General features: G+C 35.5%; 1 protein-coding gene across 1 annotated transcript; it reads right to left on the reverse strand.

Annotated features, from left to right (window-relative positions):
• Positions 1-440: 440 nt before the first annotated feature.
• On the reverse strand, positions 441-1,774 carry LOC113308650 (lichenase-like). The gene is made up of 2 exons (XM_026557113.1): positions 1,693-1,774; positions 441-1,594 (listed from the first exon to the last, which is right to left on the reverse strand). The coding sequence occupies exon 2, from the start codon at positions 1,424-1,426 to the stop codon at positions 617-619; it is 810 nt and encodes a 269-aa protein (XP_026412898.1). The 5' UTR covers positions 1,427-1,594; positions 1,693-1,774; the 3' UTR covers positions 441-616.
• Positions 1,775-22,261: the final 20,487 nt, after the last annotated feature.

Consider the following 22,261-nt stretch of genomic DNA (forward strand, 5'->3'; position numbering starts at 1 on the left):
TGCTTGATATTCTTTCTATAGCTGCGTAATCCTGGAGGGATCGAGAGAGCCTTCATTCGGGAAGCGGCCTTAAAGATGACTAGCCACATAAGCTTCGTGTTCCAGCAGCTAATGGGACCGATGTCATTTTAGACCATTAAGTCTCTTCATTCGCCAGGAAATGAAGCTGGAACGGTAGCAGGAACTAGAACTAGAACGGGAAAAGGTGCAGGCAACAACTGGAACAGAAATGAAAGCTAGGATTCTTTTCAAGCTCTAACCTGCTTTCGGTGGCATCTTTGACTCCTTCGGCTGAATGTGGATTATGCTTTCCAGAGTTTTTAGAAGTTTAGGACTCAAAATCTAGTTGAACACAGGGAAATGTTTTCTGGCACAAAAGACATGAGATGCATATGACGTTGGTACATTTATATATGAGTTTCACAACATTTTGCTGCTTTTTTAGTTCATACATCTGAACGTTCGATTGCCTGCTATCATTATTGTTGTTGTGATCTTTACATATCAAAGTACACATTCATTATGTTTCATATTCTTTTACCTATAATTTAGTATAAAAGTTCTTTTCTTTTTTTACCATCTTCTCTATATTGCAGCTGTGTCTGTTGTCCCAAAACTAATTCCCCTCCGGCTGCATGAAATCGATAGGATAATGCGGACGGAAATCAGTTCCGAACAACCCGAAGGAATGATGGTCATTCCCTAACATCAGATCTTGGTCGAACAATGAAAACAAGTATGTCTCAATCAGTTTACCGGGCCTTCTTGGAGTACCTTTAGAAGACAACACATGCTTAACTAAGTTGGAGTTGTAAATCCAAGCAATCCCATCCCTGGCAGCTTCATTAGTTCCCTCTGATGGCCAACCTGTTTCGCCTACCACAATCTTTAACTCCTTGGCACCCACTTTCTCTAAAGCAGCATAGAGCGCATCAACTGTAGCATCAAATAAATTCGAATATTCATTTCCTGAATCCGTAAACATTGGTGAATCCTTTAGGAACAATGCGTAAGGCAACCATGTATACTGCGGGTTCTCGACGTAGCTGAAGTAAGGGTATATATTGGCTACAAGTGGTGCACCAATGCTATGTAGATAGTGAGCTATTGGTTCCATATAAAACCTGCTTTCTTCCGTAAACATTCCAGCTGATGGTGGGAAAAATTGAGCCATGACCAAACTGGGAACTGATGTAGACACCTTAATTTTATGCCAAAGGCCACCATCTTTAAGGGCATTGTGGAGGTTTTTGATCGCCGGGAGGACAAATTCTGCTGATTCCCCAGGAATGGCGTTGTTTCCTACGACTATCTGTCGGAATTTGACGTCAGGCCAATAAGGTCGAATATTGGTGGCGACCCAGTCCTGGGCTGCATCATAATACAACGCAAGATCTTGAATATCTTGGTTTGGGACACCAACCATAACATGAATTTCTGAATGTCGCAAGGCTTCGAAAACCGAAGGGTCTGGTAACTGGTTGGTAAAGCCTCATTCTACCGATTTGGTTCCGTTGGTACATGGACACCACCTCTATTGGAGATGGGAAGTTGCTTCCTTGCACCCCATAACATACTCCTATAGCAGAAGCTCCTACAACATGAAATGAAAAGGAAGAGTAAATTACAATTACATCCCTATCCAGAGAATGAAATATGTAAGTTAAAATTCTTGCAATGACGAGAACGCACCTGCAAAACCTGGGTTGAGGATTAGATAAAGAACCTGTTGCGCAAGTATGACTAATTGTAAGGTAAATAAAGCCATACTAATTTTTTTTAGTTGCTAAAAGAATTTCAACTTGAGTTCCCGCTGGCTGTTTCTCTATTTAATACCAATGTATCGGTGATGTTTATACTGAAACTGAAACTAACATTCATGCAATATTCATGAGCAACAGAGAATTCATTTGGTTTCAGAATTTGTTGGGTTTGTTGTTCAAATATAGTTTATGATTGTGACTGAAATAACTTCCAGCACTTCAGGATTTGTTCATGGTCGTTATGTCATGCTCATTGAATTGTTTGAGCTTTGAAACGATTAATCCATAGCCAAGCACCAAATAGTGATGCGTAGTTTCTACCAGAATTGGCCTTGAGCTTGATGGGTGTGGCATCATACAAACAATTAGTGGCAGCAATTAGTCTTGACTTGCCAAAATCATGACGGTTTAGGACGACTCTTTAAGATTTGGCATTTCTAATCTCCTGTAACTTTTGAGGAGTTGCCCTCTAGTTAAAAGTACTGCTAGTATAGACCACACAGTGATATTTATGCAGGAATTTAAAGTTTTTAATAGCCCGTTTGTATGTATATTTAGAAGTTGTTTTTTGGCTTCTAAAAATCAAAAAGTCAGAAATTAGTTTGACAACAATATTTCAAAACGACTTCCAGAAACAAAAATATCGGAAACATTTTTGTAAACATATCAGAAGTTGATGCTGCAGCTAGAAGCCCAGAAACCAGAGATATTATATCCTCACTCTTTAAGTAACTAGGACCTCAATGTATTATGCTTCCTCTAACTTTTATCTATACAGAGAAAAACCATCAGCCTGCAAGCAAATGAGCTGGTTTTCGAACTTTTTCTGCAAAAGAGAGAATTGTCCAAATTAAAGCGCTTTTTGTCAGTGATGGGAAGTCAAATAAGGGATGGTGCCATCATATCAATGTACAGTAACTGTCAACGTTTATTTTGTTTTCATTATTTAACCCGGGCCTCCTGCTGTGATGAATACATCATGACCTCGAGGTCGTTCTTACCGATATCCAGTCCGTGAGTTATTCTATAATAACGATCAATAATGATGATTACCTCCCATGGCAGCAGCAGCAGCAAGGACAACCTAGGCAGCTAGCTAAGTTCACTCTTTTCTTTCCCATGGCCCACCTAAAATGTTTCACATCTTCCAACACTTCGGAAGATAGTGCGAAAATAGTAGTACTCGATTACTAACTACACTACCCACTCCAAAACAGCTTTTAACGAAGGCACAACTTACGAGGTTTCGAACTCGAAAACAAATACGAATTATGAAGTTATTTTCACTTGTAATGTTGACGACTCTTACCATTGGATGTAATCCATGGGATCCTTATCTGATAATATTGAGACCATCAAAATCTTTTTGACTCCAGTCTGGCTGTCTTCTTCTTCATCGAGGATTTGTTTAGATAATCTTGCACGCATGGCCTTAATACTTTATTTTGGGGTGCAAATTGGTACTATATCCTACATTATTGATTAGTGATTACAGCTAGAAATGACTGTCTAATGACCAAATAAAGAAATAGGAATTGATGTTTCCCCCGCTAAATTTGAAATGGGTAGGTACGGAGGAAAGGGACCAGCTAATGTAGGAGTACATCTGTTGCGGTTCAGACCATGGTACTAGGCAATTCAGATTTAAAACATAATCCGGTTAAATTCTAATGCTAGTGCTAATATGCCCTTGTGTCTGCCTCCAAATTTAGATCTCATAGATCAACATTTCTTACATGGTTATTTCCCTTCCATTGTTGAATCACAAAATTTCATTACCCTCAACCTAACAAATATAATCGATATGAAAAGAAAACCAAAAAAGTGAGATCTATTCACTTAAAAAGAAGAAAAGAGAAAAAAACCAAAATGATCAAGAAATTGAAAACTTCTAGACAGTTTTTCAAAGTTAATTCAAAGAGAACCATACAAATTTGTATCTCATATAAAACTATCATCATGTTGGCCGTTTATCCTGTCATTTTAGTGTTAGATTCCGGCCGGAAGTCTTAATATTTCTAATCATGTTTGTCGGTATACATCAACAATCATGACCCCAAGATTCTATTGTTCTGGCAATAATAGTGTTATAGTTTTAATAGGAATTGCATCATTTAGCAAAATACGACCAAATTTTCTTAGTTTTCATACAATCATAAATAAGTGCAAACATATTTTATCATGCTCTACGCAAAAATCTGCGATGCTTATCCACATTCATATCCCTTTAAATTAACCAAATAGAGTTTTAGATTCTAAATATGGTCAATAACAGTCAAAGAGGTCCAACTAACAGTCACGTCTAACCAAAGTCAAACAAGGCCAAGGCCAAAGTCAATTCAAGAGTCAAAGTCCAAGTCCTAGTCAAAGTCAACAAAGTGAAGGTATGGTCAACTGAGATAGATCGGGGTCAGCACATGGTCACAAAAAACAACTCAATCAGATTAAATGAGTTTGCTAAGTCAGACAGCTGACTGGGATGACTAGGTACATGTCATTGCACAAGTCAAACTAATGCATCTAAATACATATAACTCGGATTAACACCTTATAAATAACTAACTTCTACTTCATCTCTAAACACACTTTTGCAACATCAATTCAACCTTTATACTTTCTAAACTTTAGTTCAGGTAACAATTACACCTCTAACCAGGAAAATGAGTTTATTAGTTTAAATGGAAGAGCCTTTGTTAACAACTCAACATATCTTTTACAAAGATTGATTAGAGTGATTACCAAACAGATTCATTTCTTTGCTATTTGGAATACGATTCAAAGGAGTAGTTATTCATGTGCGTGACTCTAGAAGTCAAAGGCGTAGGGATACCGAGGAAACTAAGTTGCTACGGGTAGTCTACTTGGTCTCAACTATACGAAGTTGGTATTAGATTTTGTATAATGGCTTAATTCTGAGAGTATTCAAAATTGGACTAGGTCCTGGCCGGGGTTTTTCTGTATTTGTGGTTTCCTCGTCAACAAAATCTTGTGTTGTGTTATTTACTTTACTTTCACATTATAATTATTTTATATTATAATAAAGTAAATACACTTGTACGTTAATCTGAATTACTTGCCATTGATCCTAATAGTCAATCGGTTTTTATCGTAACTAATGTCAAGTAAATTTGTTTTTGTCGTATTGTCTCGACCTCGTCCATAGACAATCACACAAGGTATAGGACTTAAGTTGTATTGTCTCGACTCTGTCCATAGACGATCACTTACGATACCGGACTTATAGGTTGATATTTAAAAGATTGTGGTGTATTTGGGTCCCCTCGTCATTTAAGTTGGTATCAGAGCAGGCAAACACAAAAAGATCTAACAACCTGTGTTTGGTGCGATCCAACCTTTAAGAATTGAATCCATTGGCTGATTCAGTTAACGTAGAACAAGATGGTGATACACTGTATTCACAACATACTCTACAGAAATCCAATTTGTTTTCAAATCCTGATAAAAAGCTCAACAATGTTAGTTCATTTATTGAATACAACTCAGGAAATATTAACCATAATAAGTTAATAAGAAAACAAACACTTGTGATGCACGATTCAGATTCAGTTGATAGTGATGAGATTAAAGTTTTCATAAAACTTGCTGAAAAATATAATCTAAAAGATATCTATTATGCATATGTCAAAAGGTTTATCAAAGATTCTTTGATAAAATCCAGGTCTCATGAAAATGACGTGCTTCAATAAAATTCTTGAAATGGATGAACCTCCTGACATGATGATAATCACATCTAGTCAATCACAAGATGAGAATACTCACTTGTCTCCTCTTGAAACCGAATCTAAAAATTCTGACATTCGTCTTAATGTCAGAAAAGATTTAGTTAAGACAAGGATCTCTTAACTAATAAACAACATCTTGATTCAAACAGTTTAGCCACCTGCAAGAATCAAAAGAGGTATGTTTCAAAACATTATCCATTGACTAATATCCAGTCAAGTAAAATTTTACCAAAAAGGACAAATATCAGCTTAAATGCAAACAAACTAATGATTTCAGACCATTTAGTTTTGTTATTGATTGTTTGTCTAATTCAATATCAAGGAAACAATCTCATCAAAAGATGTCATCACATTCCAAGGAAAAACTGGGTCAATCTTGGAGTACTGCTCAATCCATGACTCGAAGGGTTTCGAGTCACACTTGCAACTCTATTAATTTTCGAATATAATTATCCGTTAAATCAGATGCATCAGGTTGTAATACACAAAATTGTGAGACCTATTATTGGAATCACTCCAGAAAAAGAAATGACTGAAAACATCAAGCATATCTTGTAAAAGCTATTGATTACTTTGATAGATCTTGTTCCACTTGCAATATTGAGCTATTGAAAGCTCGATTCAAAAACTAAGGTGGTTAATTGGAAGTTCCTTGTAATTGTGTTCAACTCGAATAAATGAGGAAGTTCTCAAAGAGCACAAGGGAACATATGAGTTTAGTGAAATCCTTACTTGATTTATCTGCATCATGAACAGTTTGAGTATTTTTTTTTAAATGGAATCATGTTCACTTTTTGAAGTAATACTTTCGGTCTAAGAAAGTTCATGATAAATTTGTACAACATATCTTCAAACCCTTTTGATGTCAGTATTTCAGAAAAATCTTCTTTGATTTTATTTCCAAATTGGAGCATGTTTTCACCGGTTTTTAATATCAAATAAAATACCTTTTTGGATTTCTTCGAAACATGGAAATAAAGTTTTATTTAATATATAAAAACATCTTGAAAATTTGATTCTTTCTCCATAATAAGATTACGGTTCAAGATTGTGAAAATACTATTGATACCGACTCTCAATTACGGAAGCTTGAAACTTATCTCCCATCTGAGATTAAATACTATTTTTCAAGGGAACATAAGAGAAATCAACTGTCTCTTGAGATCATGTTTATGCTAATGCGATATTTTAAAATTGCGCGTGAATAATTAAAATCTTTTGTAAAGAATGAGGAATCACTTGAGTCAAAACTTCTGAAGATGATTGTGAATCTTGAAAAAGCGGGGGTATAACAACCACACCCAATATTTTGTTCGGTAATCTGTATGGACTAACTCCAATATAATTCCGAGAGCACCAGCTTATAAAGCGAGCTCAACCAAGAAATATATTAAAGAGTTATATCTCAATTTCTCAATATAATCTGCAATCGAACAGATAGAAATCTGTGAGCCCGATTGATATAAGAAATAACTTGGACAGTACCAGATCAATGTCCAAGTGCCAATCAATTTCTATCCAACAAACAAAGGTCGAATTTACAAATCGATTGAACTATGCACAACCTGTGATATTTCAATTATATAAACAAATATAATACGGAAAAGAAATAACACAAATATCAGAAGTTTTGTTAACGAGGAAACCGTAAATGTAGAAAAACCCCGGGACCTAGTCCAGATTTGAACACCACAATGTATTAAGCCGCTACAGACACTAGCCTATTACAAGTTAATTTTATACTGGAATGTAGTTGAGCCCTAACCAAGTCTCACACCGATTAAGGTACAATCGCGTTCCTTACGCCTCTAAATCCCAGCAGGACTCTACGCACTTGATTCCCTTAGCTGATCTCACCCACAACTAAGAGTTGCTACCACCCAAAGTCGAAGACTTATAAAAAAATCTGTCTCCCACAGATAAGTATATTCTGGTAGATAAATCAGTCTCCCACAGAAATACCTACGAAGTTTTTGTTCCGTCTTTTGATAAATCAAGGTGAACAGAAACCAATTGATAATCCTATCTTATACCCCTGAATAGTAGCCTAGAAATATAAATCACCTCACAATAACTTAACTATATGTTAGTAGAAGAAGTTATTATGGAATCACGAAGACTGAGATGAAGAGCTTTGTGATTACTTTTTATATCTTACCTATCGGAGATAAATCTCGAGCAAATCTTAGAGAAGATAATACTCAATACGATAGAACAAGTAAGATCAGAACATGAAACTATAGAGAAAATATTTGGGTCTGGCTTCACGAATCCCAAATGAAGTCTTCAAGTCGTTAACCTATAAGGATTTTGGAAAAACCTAGGTTAAAGGAGAATCGACTCTTGTCGCAACTAGGACACAGGAAAGTGTCGGGATTAGGTTTTCCAGTTGCTAGATTTCTTCCTTATATAATCTTTCAAATCATGGTTTGCTTTCAATCAAAGCTAAGTTAGCTTAGAAACAAAGCATTCAATATTTATCGTTAGATGAAATCCTGATTTAAGATTCAAGCTAAGTTTTCTTAAAACCAAAGCAATATCTCTCCACCATTAGATGATCTTAGCTTGTTACTCACAAATGAAATATACCTTCATTTAGATACGGGTAACCGTACCTAAACGTGTATATTGAGTTGACTCAACAATAATTAACCGAAGTTAGCCATATGAACACTTTTGTCTTATCCACATTCATCTAACACTTCTAAATCAAATATGATGATCAATCAATCATGAAAGATAATCAAATGAATGCAATTGTGTTACTAATAGAATTGTCCAATTGTTCGTTGTCTCATAGAAATATATATGAACCAATTGAAACAAATTCGGATTGATTTGTAATTGTACAAAGTACTTATACCGAAATCAATTCATGAACATTAATCCACGGTTTGCAAAGATTGCATTCCTTAATTTATTAATGTATTTGTTCATGAGTATGAAAATATACTTAATTGATTTTAGAACTTTAACCACTAATTAAGTTTGCAAACTGGTACGCAAACTATATCATCTGGACTTTGGTCTTGTCTAGCCATTTGCAAACGGTTATGCAAACAGCAGTCCCGGACCTAACTCAGGTAGAACCGTTCGCATACTGGTATGCAAACTTGGTTCCCGAACTTTAACAGTTAAAACCGTTCGCATACTAGGTATGCAAACAAGGTTCCCGGACCTGAATCATACCAAAACAGTTTGCATACTGTTATGCATACTGTGTTGTATCCAGACAAATGTTAATTGTTCCAAACTCTCATTTCAATCATTGAAACATCCTTAGAAGACGACAATAGCTGTCTCTCACAAACTATTAGCTTATAAGTAATTTTCAAGTGATCGAATGATCAATACGAAACTTTCTGAGTCGACATCAAATGATTATCTCACAGAAATCATGTAAGATGTTTCAAGGCAATTTTCACATGATCATATTTTGACTTATTATTTAGTTTCGAAGAAATAAATTGTTTCCAACTAAACTCGTAAAGAATATGATGAACGTAGATAAAGAAAAAAGCTTCCAACACATATTTCGATAAATAAATAACCGAGTTAAACTCAGCTCGAAATATCAAATGTGTATAATATAAAAGTCTACATAGCTATACGACTTAGTCTCATTAGGAGATAAAATGAAATAGACTTCTAAGTGATAGATAAGTTTTAGTCTCCATATACCTTTTGTTGATGAAGTTCCTCCAAGCTCTCCTTGGTATATATTCATCTTCTATCGATGAACGCCGTGAATTCTAAAGCTCAACTACACATTTTATCCTAATCCGAGACACAGCTATAAGTAGACTAGAAATCAATACTTATAGTTTTGATCAACTAAACTTGACAAACAAGCTTGAGATAGCAACGCTTGCGAGTTTGACCGAGCAATGGTCTAACATATCTGAATCTTTTGAAGAGGCGATTCAATCAATTGAAAGAAAAGATGAAACTCAAGAGCTTGAACACCGAAGAAACCTCAGTGAACAATCAGAGGACCTCTAAGGATTAAGTCAAATGTTGTAATACTTAATCCAGGGAATAGACTATTCAATATGTTGATTTATTTCGATATTTTGTATAAGGTCTATTTGAATAAAACTATCAATTATTATGAATGAATAAAATTTTATTTAATCTTTGTTTCATTATTTGATTGTTCTGATTGCATAGCCTATGTGAATGATTATATTTTATGCTATTTTCTTTCGTATTATGAGATGTTAGTTTCGGTTTTTATTAACCTAATTATTCGATCTCATATTCTGTTGCCCTTATGATTTGTGTGGCTTTTTGATTTAGCGGGATTAAGTTCTAGCCCTTGTTGGTAGGTTTTATCAAAGGATGATAAGGTGATACGATTAAAACTCATGTGTGAAAAGTCACAATATGTTAATATCAATTTATGTTTACATAAGTTGTGTTTAGCATAACATGTGGGTTTTTGGTTTAAACTTTTCCTATTGGCACTCATTAGTTATAACCGATTCAACCTTTCTCTGGTAAAGGTTGCTCTTGTTGTTGTTCTTTTGTTCTTGCATGAGGATGACAACAAACAGGGCGAGAGTTCTTATTGAACTTGCGATTAAATGATATATCTCCCTAGGGAGAAGTGGCTGCGGAAATTGAGGTAACGATTTTATTGTTAGTTAATCATTTTTCCTGTTTAAGAAAAGATTGATTTTATTGCATATATTTTGCTTTTGCTTAACAACATTTCGGCACAATTGATATTTTCCATTATGTTGTATGGATTGGTTATTGTGATTCAATTGTTTCCGGTTAAGAAAAAGTGTGTCAATTCTATTGACTTAATGAGTTGGTATCTTCTTTATTGTTTGGTATCAAGTGTTTTTGCTTAACGAAATTCAATGCAATTGATGTGCTCACATTGATCATATATGTTCCAATTACTCTCGGTTGAGAATAACTATGACAAGTCATTGATTTGGTTTGTTTCTATTGTTTTTGCTTAACAAAAAATTACGAGGTCATTTGTTTAGTCCATTTGATTCCGGATAAGATAAACTAAGGTAATTGTGATCTTAGTTAGACTTATGAAATGTATGATTCGGTTATTTAATTCTAATCGAATTCCTTGACAATAAAAACTAGTTAACTAACCTAGTGTTTGTCTTGTCTAAAGAGAAAGGTCTAAGTTATCTTATGGAATAATTAGATCTTGACAACATATATAGAGTTAATTCGGATCTCTATCTGTGTCTTGTCGAAACAAGCGATTGTACATAAATAATTGGTTCGATTAATAACTAAGTTATATTAGTTGACTTGTCGTACTAAGGGAAAATTGCTTCGGGCAATTGTTTCCTTGATAACATACTAAAGCTAGATTACTTTTGTAGTTTCAGTTTTAGTATTGGTTATCTAAAATGGTATGTGAAACCTTCGTGCTTAACTTTTATAGCTTGTACAAGTCTTATGGATTTGTAAGATCCTCTCGGTTTGCTCTTTTGCTTGCTCGTACCTTTCTCATTTTTGTGACAAAAAGTGGCAGAAATATCTGGAGTAAACAAGTAATTTTTAATCACTAGGAAATGATATATGTGCTTAAACATTATATCTACCGAAAGAGTAAAGCATAGACTAAGGGGGGAAACATATCATCATGTTGTGTAGTATCTCATACTACAAAAGGGGAATAACAAAAATGTTCGAATTGAATATTTACCTTGATTTCCTTTAGGGGAGTAAAGCTTTTGTTATTCAAATGTTAACACTCGACATTTATTTTTTGAATATATGCAGGTTATTATGTTGTTGAAACTTGGAATCAAGCTTATGAAGAATGAGTTATTTTGTAATTCGTTGGAGCATAGTTCGGTTCAACCCACCAAGCGTTGGTATTTCAAGTTTGGTTGTCATATTTTAGTATCAAAACACATCTAGAGTCGCTTGATTAAATACTAGAATCAACTTCGTTTGGGTTAGACTAGAAAATATAGGAATGTTGAGACGTACAAGTATTACTCTGAAGATCTGAAGATTGAGAAGAAGTAACGACTGCAACGAAGACATCATCCTTCCACTTGAGGTTAGTAATACTGACTTGACTTGTTTCCATTCCTAACGTATCTTTCAAGTCGTATTATATTGAAAACATAACATGCGAAGCTGTATACAAACTTCGTAAATCCGACATCAACATAATATTTATATTTACTTACTTGATTACGTGTAAGATATAGGTGTGACTTTATCCTAGAAAACTATGTATTATTACATTGAACTTGTTTCATAATCAAAAGGAAAACCATGATTGGTATGATTCTTTATTGAATATATTTTGGATGATCAGTACAAGATGACAAGGTATAACCTGTCATAGCATATAATATGTAGCATGTTGTAATCGGTCACAAGCTACTTTGTGAAGCAAGGTGTAGCCAGTCACAAGCCACATTGAGAAGATAGTTGTAATCCGTCACAACCTACTTTTTGAAGATATGTGTAATCGATCACAAGCTAATTTTGGAAGTAAGGTGTATCCGATCACAAGCTACTTTCAGAAGCATGGTGTAACCGGTCACAACCTATTTTGGGAAGCATGGTATAACCAGTCACAACTTAAATTAGGAGTCATAATATAAACGAGTTTCCGATATTCACATATCTCTTTATGTTTGTGTGATCTTGGAATTAGAGTTTGTTGAGAGAAAGTTCTGGATGCCTACATTAATTGTTCAAAGATATTCATTGATACTAAAGGTGATCCCAAACCGAAATATTGAAAAACATTTAATTATGATTTTCATGATATATGTTTTAATTACCAACAATTAAAACATACCCTCTGGATAATATTATTAGTTAATGTGCAACACTAATAATAGAAATCTTGTAAGAGATATTTCAGAAATATTGCTTAACATTTATTGGAAATAGGAAAACCGAAATTAGGTACCTCAATGAATATCTTGGGAATATTTTCGGTTTTGAAATTTCCTCGTTGTCCGAACAACCTTGGTCTATAAATACTTAAGTTTGTGTTTCTTGCAAACTATCCTAAGATCCAGGCAAACTTCATTCGTGTTGTTTATTGTGTAGTCGTCTATCCAAAGAGGAAAGTACCATAATTAGGTGAAATCTCTTATGACCGCTCGTTTAAATAATTTTGTGGGATCAAGAAGCTCTATGAGTACATTTGGTGGGAAACTAGATAATTGCATTGTTATTTTAGTTTTTGATTATTGATTTGATTGACTAATGGTTGTTTAAACTTTGATTGCACCTAGTTTGATTATTCTTGAAAGCCTTCTCTTCTGACACAAGGGTCACTCAAACTAGATCAAAGTATCAGCGGGATCTTTAGAACCATTTGCGGACGTAAAGACATCTTGTGATAATCCATTGTTAACAGACTTCGTTGTGTGTGTGATTGATCATAAGAGGATTCAAGTTGTTTTGTGCAGCTCATTGAAGGCAATTGAAGATTTAAAGACGAAGAAGATTTTCTTATTAGTTTCGTATCTTGTGAATATAGTGCACAAACCTTGACCGTATGGGATCCAACTAGAATCGTGTTTATCTTTGATAGACTTGATTGTCTAGTTGTGTAAGATCGGCATCACTTTATAGTTACTTTTTAAGTTCTATATTGATTGATTGCAAATCTAGAACTTGGTTATTTTGGTAATCAAGTTTTTAGATTGATGTAACCAGACAAAGGAGTTTATTAGTTTAAATGGAATAGCCTTTGTCAACAACTCAACATATCTTTTACAAAAATTGATTATAGTTGTTACCAAATAGAGTCATTCATTTGTTGTTTGGAATACGACCAAAGGAGTAGCTATTCACGTGAGTAACTCTAGAAGTCGAAGGCGCAGGGATGCTGAGGAAACTAAGTATCTAGGGGTAGTCTACTTAGTCTCAACTATATGAAGTTCGTTTTATATTTTGTATAACGGCTTAATTCTGAGAGTATTCAAATCTGGACTAGGTCCCGGGGTTTTTCTTCATTTGCGGTTTCCTCGATAAAAAATCTTGTGTTGTGTTATTTACTTTACTTTCGTATTATAATTGTTTTATATTATAATAAAATAAATACACTTGTACATTAATCTGAATTACTTGACATTGATCCTAATAGTCAATCGGTTTTTACCGTAACTATTGTCAAGTAGATATCTTGTTGTTGTATTGTCTCGACCTCGTCCATACACATTCACACAAGGTATAAGACTTAAGTTTTATTGTCTCGACTCTGTCCACAGACGATCACTTAAGATACCGGACTTATAGGTTGATATTTAAAAGATTGTGGTGTATTTGGGTACCCTCGTCTTTTCAGCAAGAATCATGAAGTTATAAGAAGAAAAAAAAACTTAGTCGGTGCCAATGAAGATACGTCGAACTCATACCTTCATAAATTTCCTATCGATGTCCTATGTTTGGGATGCGATCTCGGTTGCTACTCTGTTCTCTGATCTCCGATTAGGATTACGACAGTGTTAGGTATGGATTTCACGATTATCTTCTAAGTCGGTTGAAATTAATGGCAATTAAAAAAGTATATGAGAGAGTAGAGAGAATTGTCTGAAGTCTATTTCTTATTATCAGAATCAACTTGTTTACATCATCAGCCTTTCTGGATATTTATACATTCACATGAACATGACAATTACATGTAGATGACTAAGCATGTGACAACTGGACTTCGATAGTTTCCCGCCTTGTGCTTGTGCCGACCTAGGATTGGTTTCCAGGTATTCCCTTAGCTGACAACATCGAGAATCTCTTAACTTCCCATCTGGATTCAGGTCTTCTGCTTCTAACTTCGTGTCCCTATGTTGTTTGATCGCTTATGGCTCGGTCGACAGACATCTGGTTCAGGTCTTCTACGTATAACCTTGAGTCTTATTTCATATCGCAGCCGTATTACTCTTCAACGGTCGATTCTTGGGTAGATGCAATATTTTGTCGTCTACACAATCATTGGCATTGGTAATGGTAAACAACAATAAAAAAAATAAGAAGACAGATGATGCATTTCGCATTGGATATCTCTCATACTCCCTCCATCCTATTTTAGATGCCTAATTAGGATTTTGCACAAAGATTAAGAAACATAAAGAGCATAGTTTTTTTTACACAATTACCTTAGGTTAGTAATTAAGGTTCATAATTTTTAGATGTCTAGATTTTTGTTGTTTACTTGGAATCTATGATTACCATGGAAGCATGTTTGTAAGTTTGAAAAGATCTCTTCTTAGATTTTAATCTTCTTAATCTCTTTCTAAGATTTTATTTTATTTTTCTTTCTTTTAGAGTTTAATCTTTTCCTAATCCTTAGATGAAATAACTGTCTAATGGAAAAACATTTTTTTTTATTTGCAGTACTTTTTTGCGATTTCAGTAGCGAACCAGTGGTGGTCTTTTTGGGAGCAGTGGTGCATTTGGTTTCTCCTCAGCCTCATTAAAAAAAAATGGTGCTTTTCATAATCAAAAGATTATGAACTTGTTCAGATCTATAACAAGTTACAACATTCTATTCACATTGGTGTTTATAGCTATAATATCTTTAAGTTTTACCCATAACTCAGTGGTGGTTGCTACTATTTGTCATCCATATCAATCCTTTTATCACAAACCCTACAAATCACATCTCAATTGTCATATTCACAATCCTCAAGAACTTAGGATCTTCCATTACAAGGGCAGTTTAGGTACTTCCCAGAATAAAAAAACGCTCAAAATAAAAATTCAAAATCATAATTTTCACTTAGCTAAATTAAAGACTTATATCACTCTGAAGAATCAACTTACAATTCCTTTCTACAGTCAACAAAATCTCGCTATATTAGGAAAATCATGTTCTCCAAGTAACAACCCTAACCCTAATCGCTACTATATAACAGAAGCTACAAGAAGCAAGTTTATGCAAAGAGATAGCCATATCAAAAAAGAAAGAATGTATCAATCTTCAAGATTACAGTTAGCAGCTCTCTCTAGGAGAATGAGAGATACAAACTTAGGAGCTGAGAACCCCAAAGGATATGCGAGGAAGTCTCATTTCAGAAGCTGAAGTAGATGTTGCTGCTAATCAACGGAGTAATAGCCTTATTGGGAAGATAAGTTCAAAGGATGATATGGATCCTGATGTGGTGAAAAAAGAAGTCAAAATCATGTGGAGAGGAAAAAAGTTGAGATAAACATCATGGGGAGAAATCTTTATGTATTCAAGTTCAAGATTCCTGATGATATGGGATCATTAATTGGGAAGGATCCATGGAACATTAATGATCACCTTCTAGTGCTTCAAAACTATTCTCTTAAACCCCTCTGGACACTATAAGTTTACTCGTCAAATTTTCTCAGTGCTCATTACTGGTCTATGCCTTGAACATCTGGATCACGACATCGTTGTAAAACACTGTCAAGAATCAGGATATGGGAAGGTTAGTCGCAGAAGAGGGGAAAAAAGGTTATACTATCATAGGGAGATGTGTCAGTGCCAAAATAGAAGTGGATTTGAGTAAACCACTAAAAAGAGGTAGCTGGTTATGCAATGCAGCTAAGCAAAAAGTGTGGGGTTAAGTATCATTTCGAAAGGAAACCAAGATCTATATGTAATGATTGTTATGTGATCAACCATGATGATAAGATGTGTGAGGAAATAGCTTGGGACTTGTTCATCTTCAAAATGATTGATACTCAATTCGAAGAATATTATACCCAGCACGCTCACAAAGTGGAGGCTATGCTAAAAAATAATGGTGCAGAGGCAAGTGACAGGCTCAGTGAACCTGAAGGGTTAGATGAAGATGGGATTAATGAAGACGGCCTGGAATCTAGAAAGTATAAACGAAGTAGAGACGGAGGTATCGAAGACAATTATATTCTCTTAGAAAATCCTTCTCATCCAAACCCCCAAATCAATAGAAAACAACAATCAAACCCTAGTGATAGTAGAGTTGGTAACTCAGAGATTCATGTTGTAACTTCATCTGATGGAGATCTAAACATGGAGGATGTCGAGAATGGAGGAGGAGGACCAAGTGGAAATCTCCATCTCCCAGCTATTGGAACGCATCTGAGTACTGCTAATCAGGTTAGCTTTGGTTCTTCTGTAACTTTTAACGAGTTTTTGATTGATACGGAAAACCCTCATCATCTCCCTGGTTCAAATTGCTTGCTTTAATCACTTTTCTCATTGCAAAATTTGGGTTTTGGGTTTTGTTTTCTGTGAACATACAACAATTTTAGACATAAACATAATCTCTTCTATTAATCCTCATTTTGCTTGTCTGAATTTGAGTTACAAAGGTTGTTGTGTTAAGCATCTATGGTATTATCATATTGTTGTGGAATCTTTTATTCATGCTAGTAAGAGTATAATTCTGGTTAGGACTTTTCATTTAAGGCATTATCACTTGAATTCCTACAATAGCATAATCTGCATTTCTACTACTGATAGGACTAACATCTTTGACAAATTTGGCAGTGTTAAGTGTCTGTCTTCTGTTGTTTTAATCCGCAACAGTCCTAGATATCATTCTCATTTGAGTAAAATGAAAACCTTGTTGTGGAATTGTCAGGGCTTCGACAACCCTACAACTAGGACTGCTCTTTGGAATCTTATTAGAGGTCAAAATCCAGATGTTATCTCTTTGTGTGAAACTAAGAATGACACAACCAAGATGAGTCAATACCTCAGAAGGTTCAGGTATCCTAATAGTTGGATATTTCCCTCTGTTGGACTTTCAGGAGGTATTGCTCTCTTATGGAAAATTGGTTTTCAACTTCAGATTGTTCAAAACACTGATAAAATGATAAATGTCATCATATCTGCAGACCCTAGTAAGCCAGAATTCCTTGCTACCTTTCTTTATGGATCTGTATATCTTGAGGAAAAATTAGAACAACGGAATTATATCAGTGAAATAGGAAACATGGATAATCTCCCTTGGGTTCTTATTGGTGATCTGAATCTTACTATGCATGATTATGAGAGGTCTACTTTTTCGACTCCTACAACTTCTGAATTTATTATTATTCAATCGATTATCGATGCCCGTGATTTACGTGATCTAGGCTACATTAGTTCCCAGTTCACTTGGTCCAACAGGTAAATAGGTGATGATAACATCCATGCTAGACTTGACAGGGCTTTAGTCAATGTTCAATGGTTAACCCATTTACAAACTGTTTCACATTGAGACAGTTGGCTCTGACCATTCGGAAATTATCTTGGTAACTAATCCTCAGTCTCACCAAGGTAAAAAGCCTTACATATATTGCAAATGTTGGTTTAGTGACCCTTCTTCTCACGAGGTCATCCGGAACTCTGTTAATCGTAATATTAGAGGTTCTGCGCTTTACCAACTTGTTAATAGACTAAGATATGACAAATATGGTCTCAAAGACTGGAATATTCACAATTCCGGTAACATAGACCATAAAGTTAGAAATCTAGAAAAGTAACTTCAATCTCTGTCTAGTGAGAATAATACTACACAAAACATGGATGCCATTAGGCAGGTTGAGAAAGATCTAAAGCATTAGCAAAAAATGCAAGAGGATTTTTATGCACAAAAGTCTAGAATAAATTACATTAGAAGTTATGATAGGAATACCAGTTTTTATCACACTCATGTGAATAGAAGAAGGCATTTCAATCATATTAGTGCCCTAAAAATGAATAATGGTAATTGATCTGAGGATAGAAACACTCCTGAGGACTTATTAACATCTCATTTTCAAACTATAAGCATGGTGTGACAAGCAAAGACACACAAAAGCTTGCAAGTATACAAGGCCAAGTTATGATATAGAAGGTAAGCAGGGGGTCAGTCCACAGGGAGTGGGAGCATACAAGAGAAACCTAAGCTAGCAAATGATGTAAAACAAGGCAAAGCAATATAGCATACAGACAAGAACCACAGCAGCAAGGAAAGAACCTAGTAAAGAACCACAGCAGCAAGGAAAACAGACAAGAACCAAGGCTTGGAAGCCAAGGGCAAGGTGAGGATTGTGCACTGATTTCAGTGCACAACAGCTACAAATTTCAGGAATTTAAACAAGAAAAACAGGCAAGGAAAATAACTGAATTGAAAGCACACAGAACTGTAAATGTAAGTGACTGAGAAGGAATTGGTGGGTAAGCCAAGGCTTAGGATCCACCTTGTGTCCTAATCAAATGACATGTTTCTAGGTTGAGTTTGATCCTATGCATACATCTAGAAATAGAAGAATACTAAATTGCTCAATAGTCTGCCCCTAGCATTGGCTGTCTTTTGACAGCACAGCCAATCACAGGCACTATGTGCATTGGTATCTCCCATTTGCTCAAGCAAAACAGAGCATGGAAGTAACTATCCTAGCTTCTAGTCACTTGACAGTGCACAAGGCTTCAGCTGAGCCTTGGCCTGATGTTGTTTAGCTCATGCTAACCATGAGTATAACTAAAGCATTCATACAACAAACTGAATTCAAATGCAACAGATAAACAGGATACACACATACACACTATCAACTGTTGCTAAGACAGAAATTGAAAAAAATGAGAATTGATTCAATAAATTGTTCACTGGCTAGCCCAGAGATAGTTTATAACACAACCCAACAGTACATATTTATACCCACAGATTAAAATTAGGGTTCTTCCCCCTTTTTCCAAAAGTCAGAAATTAGGGTTACCTAATTTGTTGAAAATTGAGCCTTGAAATCGAGCACCCATGCTTTGAATCGTCCTTATGCTCCCTCCTGAATCTTCTGCTACCATTAATTTCCCTAAATCGAGATGTTTTATCAACCTCACCTAGGACAGTTGGTGAGAGAGGATAAAACAACTAGGTTTAGGGGGATTGTTTGGGGGTTTGTTCTGTCGGGTGATGGTGGAGGTTATGGTGATGGTGGAGTGATTTGGGGGAGAAGATGGTGGAGTGATTTGGGGGAAGGGTCACTGTTGCAGGAGAGGGGAAGAAGAAGAAAGAAAGAGGAGAAGAATGGGTCGATAGTTTAGGGTATAGGTATAGGTTGCTAGGGTGTTGAGCAGGTGTAGAGGATTTTGATGTTTCGCGAAGCTGGACCGATGGATGGGAAGATGGCAGAACAATCTGACGGCGAGATGGAGTGAAGCTTGTAGCGACCGCTGGATTATATAATACAACAAAATCAACGACGCCAGATGGAGTTAGGTGTTGTAGTGTTAGGCGGAGATATCAAACTTCGATGTACAGCAAGGGAGCGACCGTCGGATGCTTCTGAGAACTGATCTGACGGCTGAAGACGCAAGGGTATGGATTTGGGTTTGGGAAATGAGTTTGGGCTTGGAAAACCTTGAGCCCACTTCTTCTTTAAGAACAACTTTCTTCTTCTTGAGCCCATTTCCAGCTTTTTGGACGTGCGCTCCATTCTTTGCGGCTTCCTTGCGTAATTTCTCCCGGCTTTTCACCACTTTTCTGCTCTTTTGCTCCGCAACTCATCCAATCTTTATTTATTACCTAAAAATGCAAAATTAAGTAAGAAAAATATTTATTCTTGAAAACAATGAAAATACAGAATATGGGATAAAATGTAGAATTAATGCAAAGATGAGTTAAATGCCAACAAAAAGGGATAAATATATACAATATTTGGCACTCATCAAATACCCCCAAACCTGAATTTTACTTGTCCTCAAGTAAAACAAAACTAAGGAAATCCTAACTATACCACTGTCGCTGGTCTCTCGAATGCATTTAGCGTATGCACTAAGCCTTTTAAACCACTAAGTGTCCCTAGTGGACGAGTTGAAGTCTCGTGAAGGTTTGCTTAGAACGTACCTACAAAGTTCTAGGTCAAATATAAGCTCAGATTCCATCAAATGTGACATGTGCAAAACAGTTTAAGCTCACAGCAAAATGGAGATGTCAATCTAGCTATCGAAGGCACAATCCTAGCACTGATAACAAAAAAAGACATGTGATAAGAGTGTAAAGTGTATCTACACATGTGTAAAGAAAGATCTGAAGTTATGACTACTAATCACCAAGAGATAGTTTCTCAGGCTAAGAACAGGTCGAAATCTAGCTAGCTGTCCGGACTTTACGAGAATTGTGAATGAGTTGGAGGTATTTCACAATTACTCGCGTTGTACATCAATGGCATACACCCTCCTTGCTTAACACAAAAACACAAAAATGACTTTACATGACTCTTATTTACATTGACTATTCTCTTTTTATTTTTGGAACAAGAGATGATGGAAGTGATAAATTTTTTTTGTTTTTTGTATTTTTTTTTTTTTTTTTTTTTTTTTTTCTGATATATACATTTTTTTTTTTTTTTTTTTTTTTTTTTTTTTTTTTTTTTTGAAAGGAAACACTTTTGATACAATACAAAAGGAAACAAAAGATTACATGACACTTTGCAAGAGGTAGCCCTTTTTGATGCACCCAGTTAAATTCGATGGTTGTCTTTCTTAATGTAACCTCCACCTTCTATCCCAACCAACCAAAGAACAAGCTAGTCAAGTTTCGTTCAGTATTCTAAAGTGATTGGCAATCGTAACTTCCTATCAAACACCTTGAAGATCGAGGCCATACATGTATTGGTAGATCGTGCGCGTGCAAATTTCTTATCACTATGTGAATTGTGCTAGAATCAGGGTGCCTAAATATCTAGACTAAGACTCCTAATAATTACATATTTGCACAAGAGTCAACATTTCAAGGTAAATGAGCTCCATTTTTATGATTTTTCATTTTTTAATTTTTTTTTTGAATTTTGATTTTTCAATTTTTTTGGAATTTTTCAATTTTTTCAAAAAGAAGAAGGAGTTCGTTTTCAATTATGGCAAATTATCATGGTATCTACTCTATACCCCCAAACCTAAACTAAACATTGTCCTCAATGTTTCAAAATATGGAAAGAATTATAAAACAATATATGAAGAGGAACATGCTGAGTAGAGTAAAAGGAGAGAGAATACCCGATTGTACGGCGAGCTCGATTAAAACTCCGTTATTCAAGGCAAAAATCCATCATATTAGGAGTCACAATGGATGAGCACAAAATATACACAAAGGAAATTTAACTAACACATTATCTACAAGAAAATTTGGTTTTTAATGGGATTGGACTTTTTGGAAAAAATTTGGTTTTGTTGGGAAGACATTTGGTTTTGATGGGAAAACGAAAATTTTGGTTTTTAGGGAAACTTTGGAAAACTTTTGGTTATTTAGGGAAAGAGTGGACCAGTTTAGTCCACATAGACTGGGTCCTCCAGGTTGGTTGTTTCAATGTCGGGTGGAAATGGCTCAAGGAATGGCTTTAATCTCTGCCCGTTGACTTTGAAAACGTTCTTGTTGGAGACATCCTCCAGCTCTACAGCTCCATGAGGAAAAACTGTGCGTACTAGGTACGGACCCTTCCATCTGGAACGCAGTTTTCCTGGAAAAAGATGTAATCGGGAGTCATACAGCAAGACTTTCTGACCAGGAGTGAAGGATTTGCGCAGAATACGCTTGTCATGAAACATTCATCTTTGCTTGTACAGCTTGGCACTGTCATAAGCCTCATTTCTCAATTCTTCCAACTCGTTGAGTTGAAGTTTCCTTTGAATTCCAGCTTCGTCCAGAGAAAAGTTCAGCTCTTTGATTGCCCAGTAGGCACGATGTTCTAATTCCACAGGTAGATGGCACGGCTTTCCATACACTAGACGATAGGGGGACATGCCAATTGGTGTCTTATAAGCTGTTCTATAGGCCCACAAAGCATCATTCAATCTCAATGACCAATCTTTCCTGGACGGGT

The sequence above is a fragment of the Papaver somniferum genome, chromosome 9, assembly GCF_003573695.1.
Source record: "Papaver somniferum cultivar HN1 chromosome 9, ASM357369v1, whole genome shotgun sequence".
Classification (NCBI taxonomy): Eukaryota; Viridiplantae; Streptophyta; class Magnoliopsida; order Ranunculales; family Papaveraceae; genus Papaver; species Papaver somniferum.

Excerpts from the sequence above, each read along its gene's own strand:
- LOC113308650 (XM_026557113.1), bottom strand. The coding sequence starts at position 1,426 with ATGGTTGGTGTCCCAAACCAAGATATTCAAGATCTTGCGTTGTATTAT.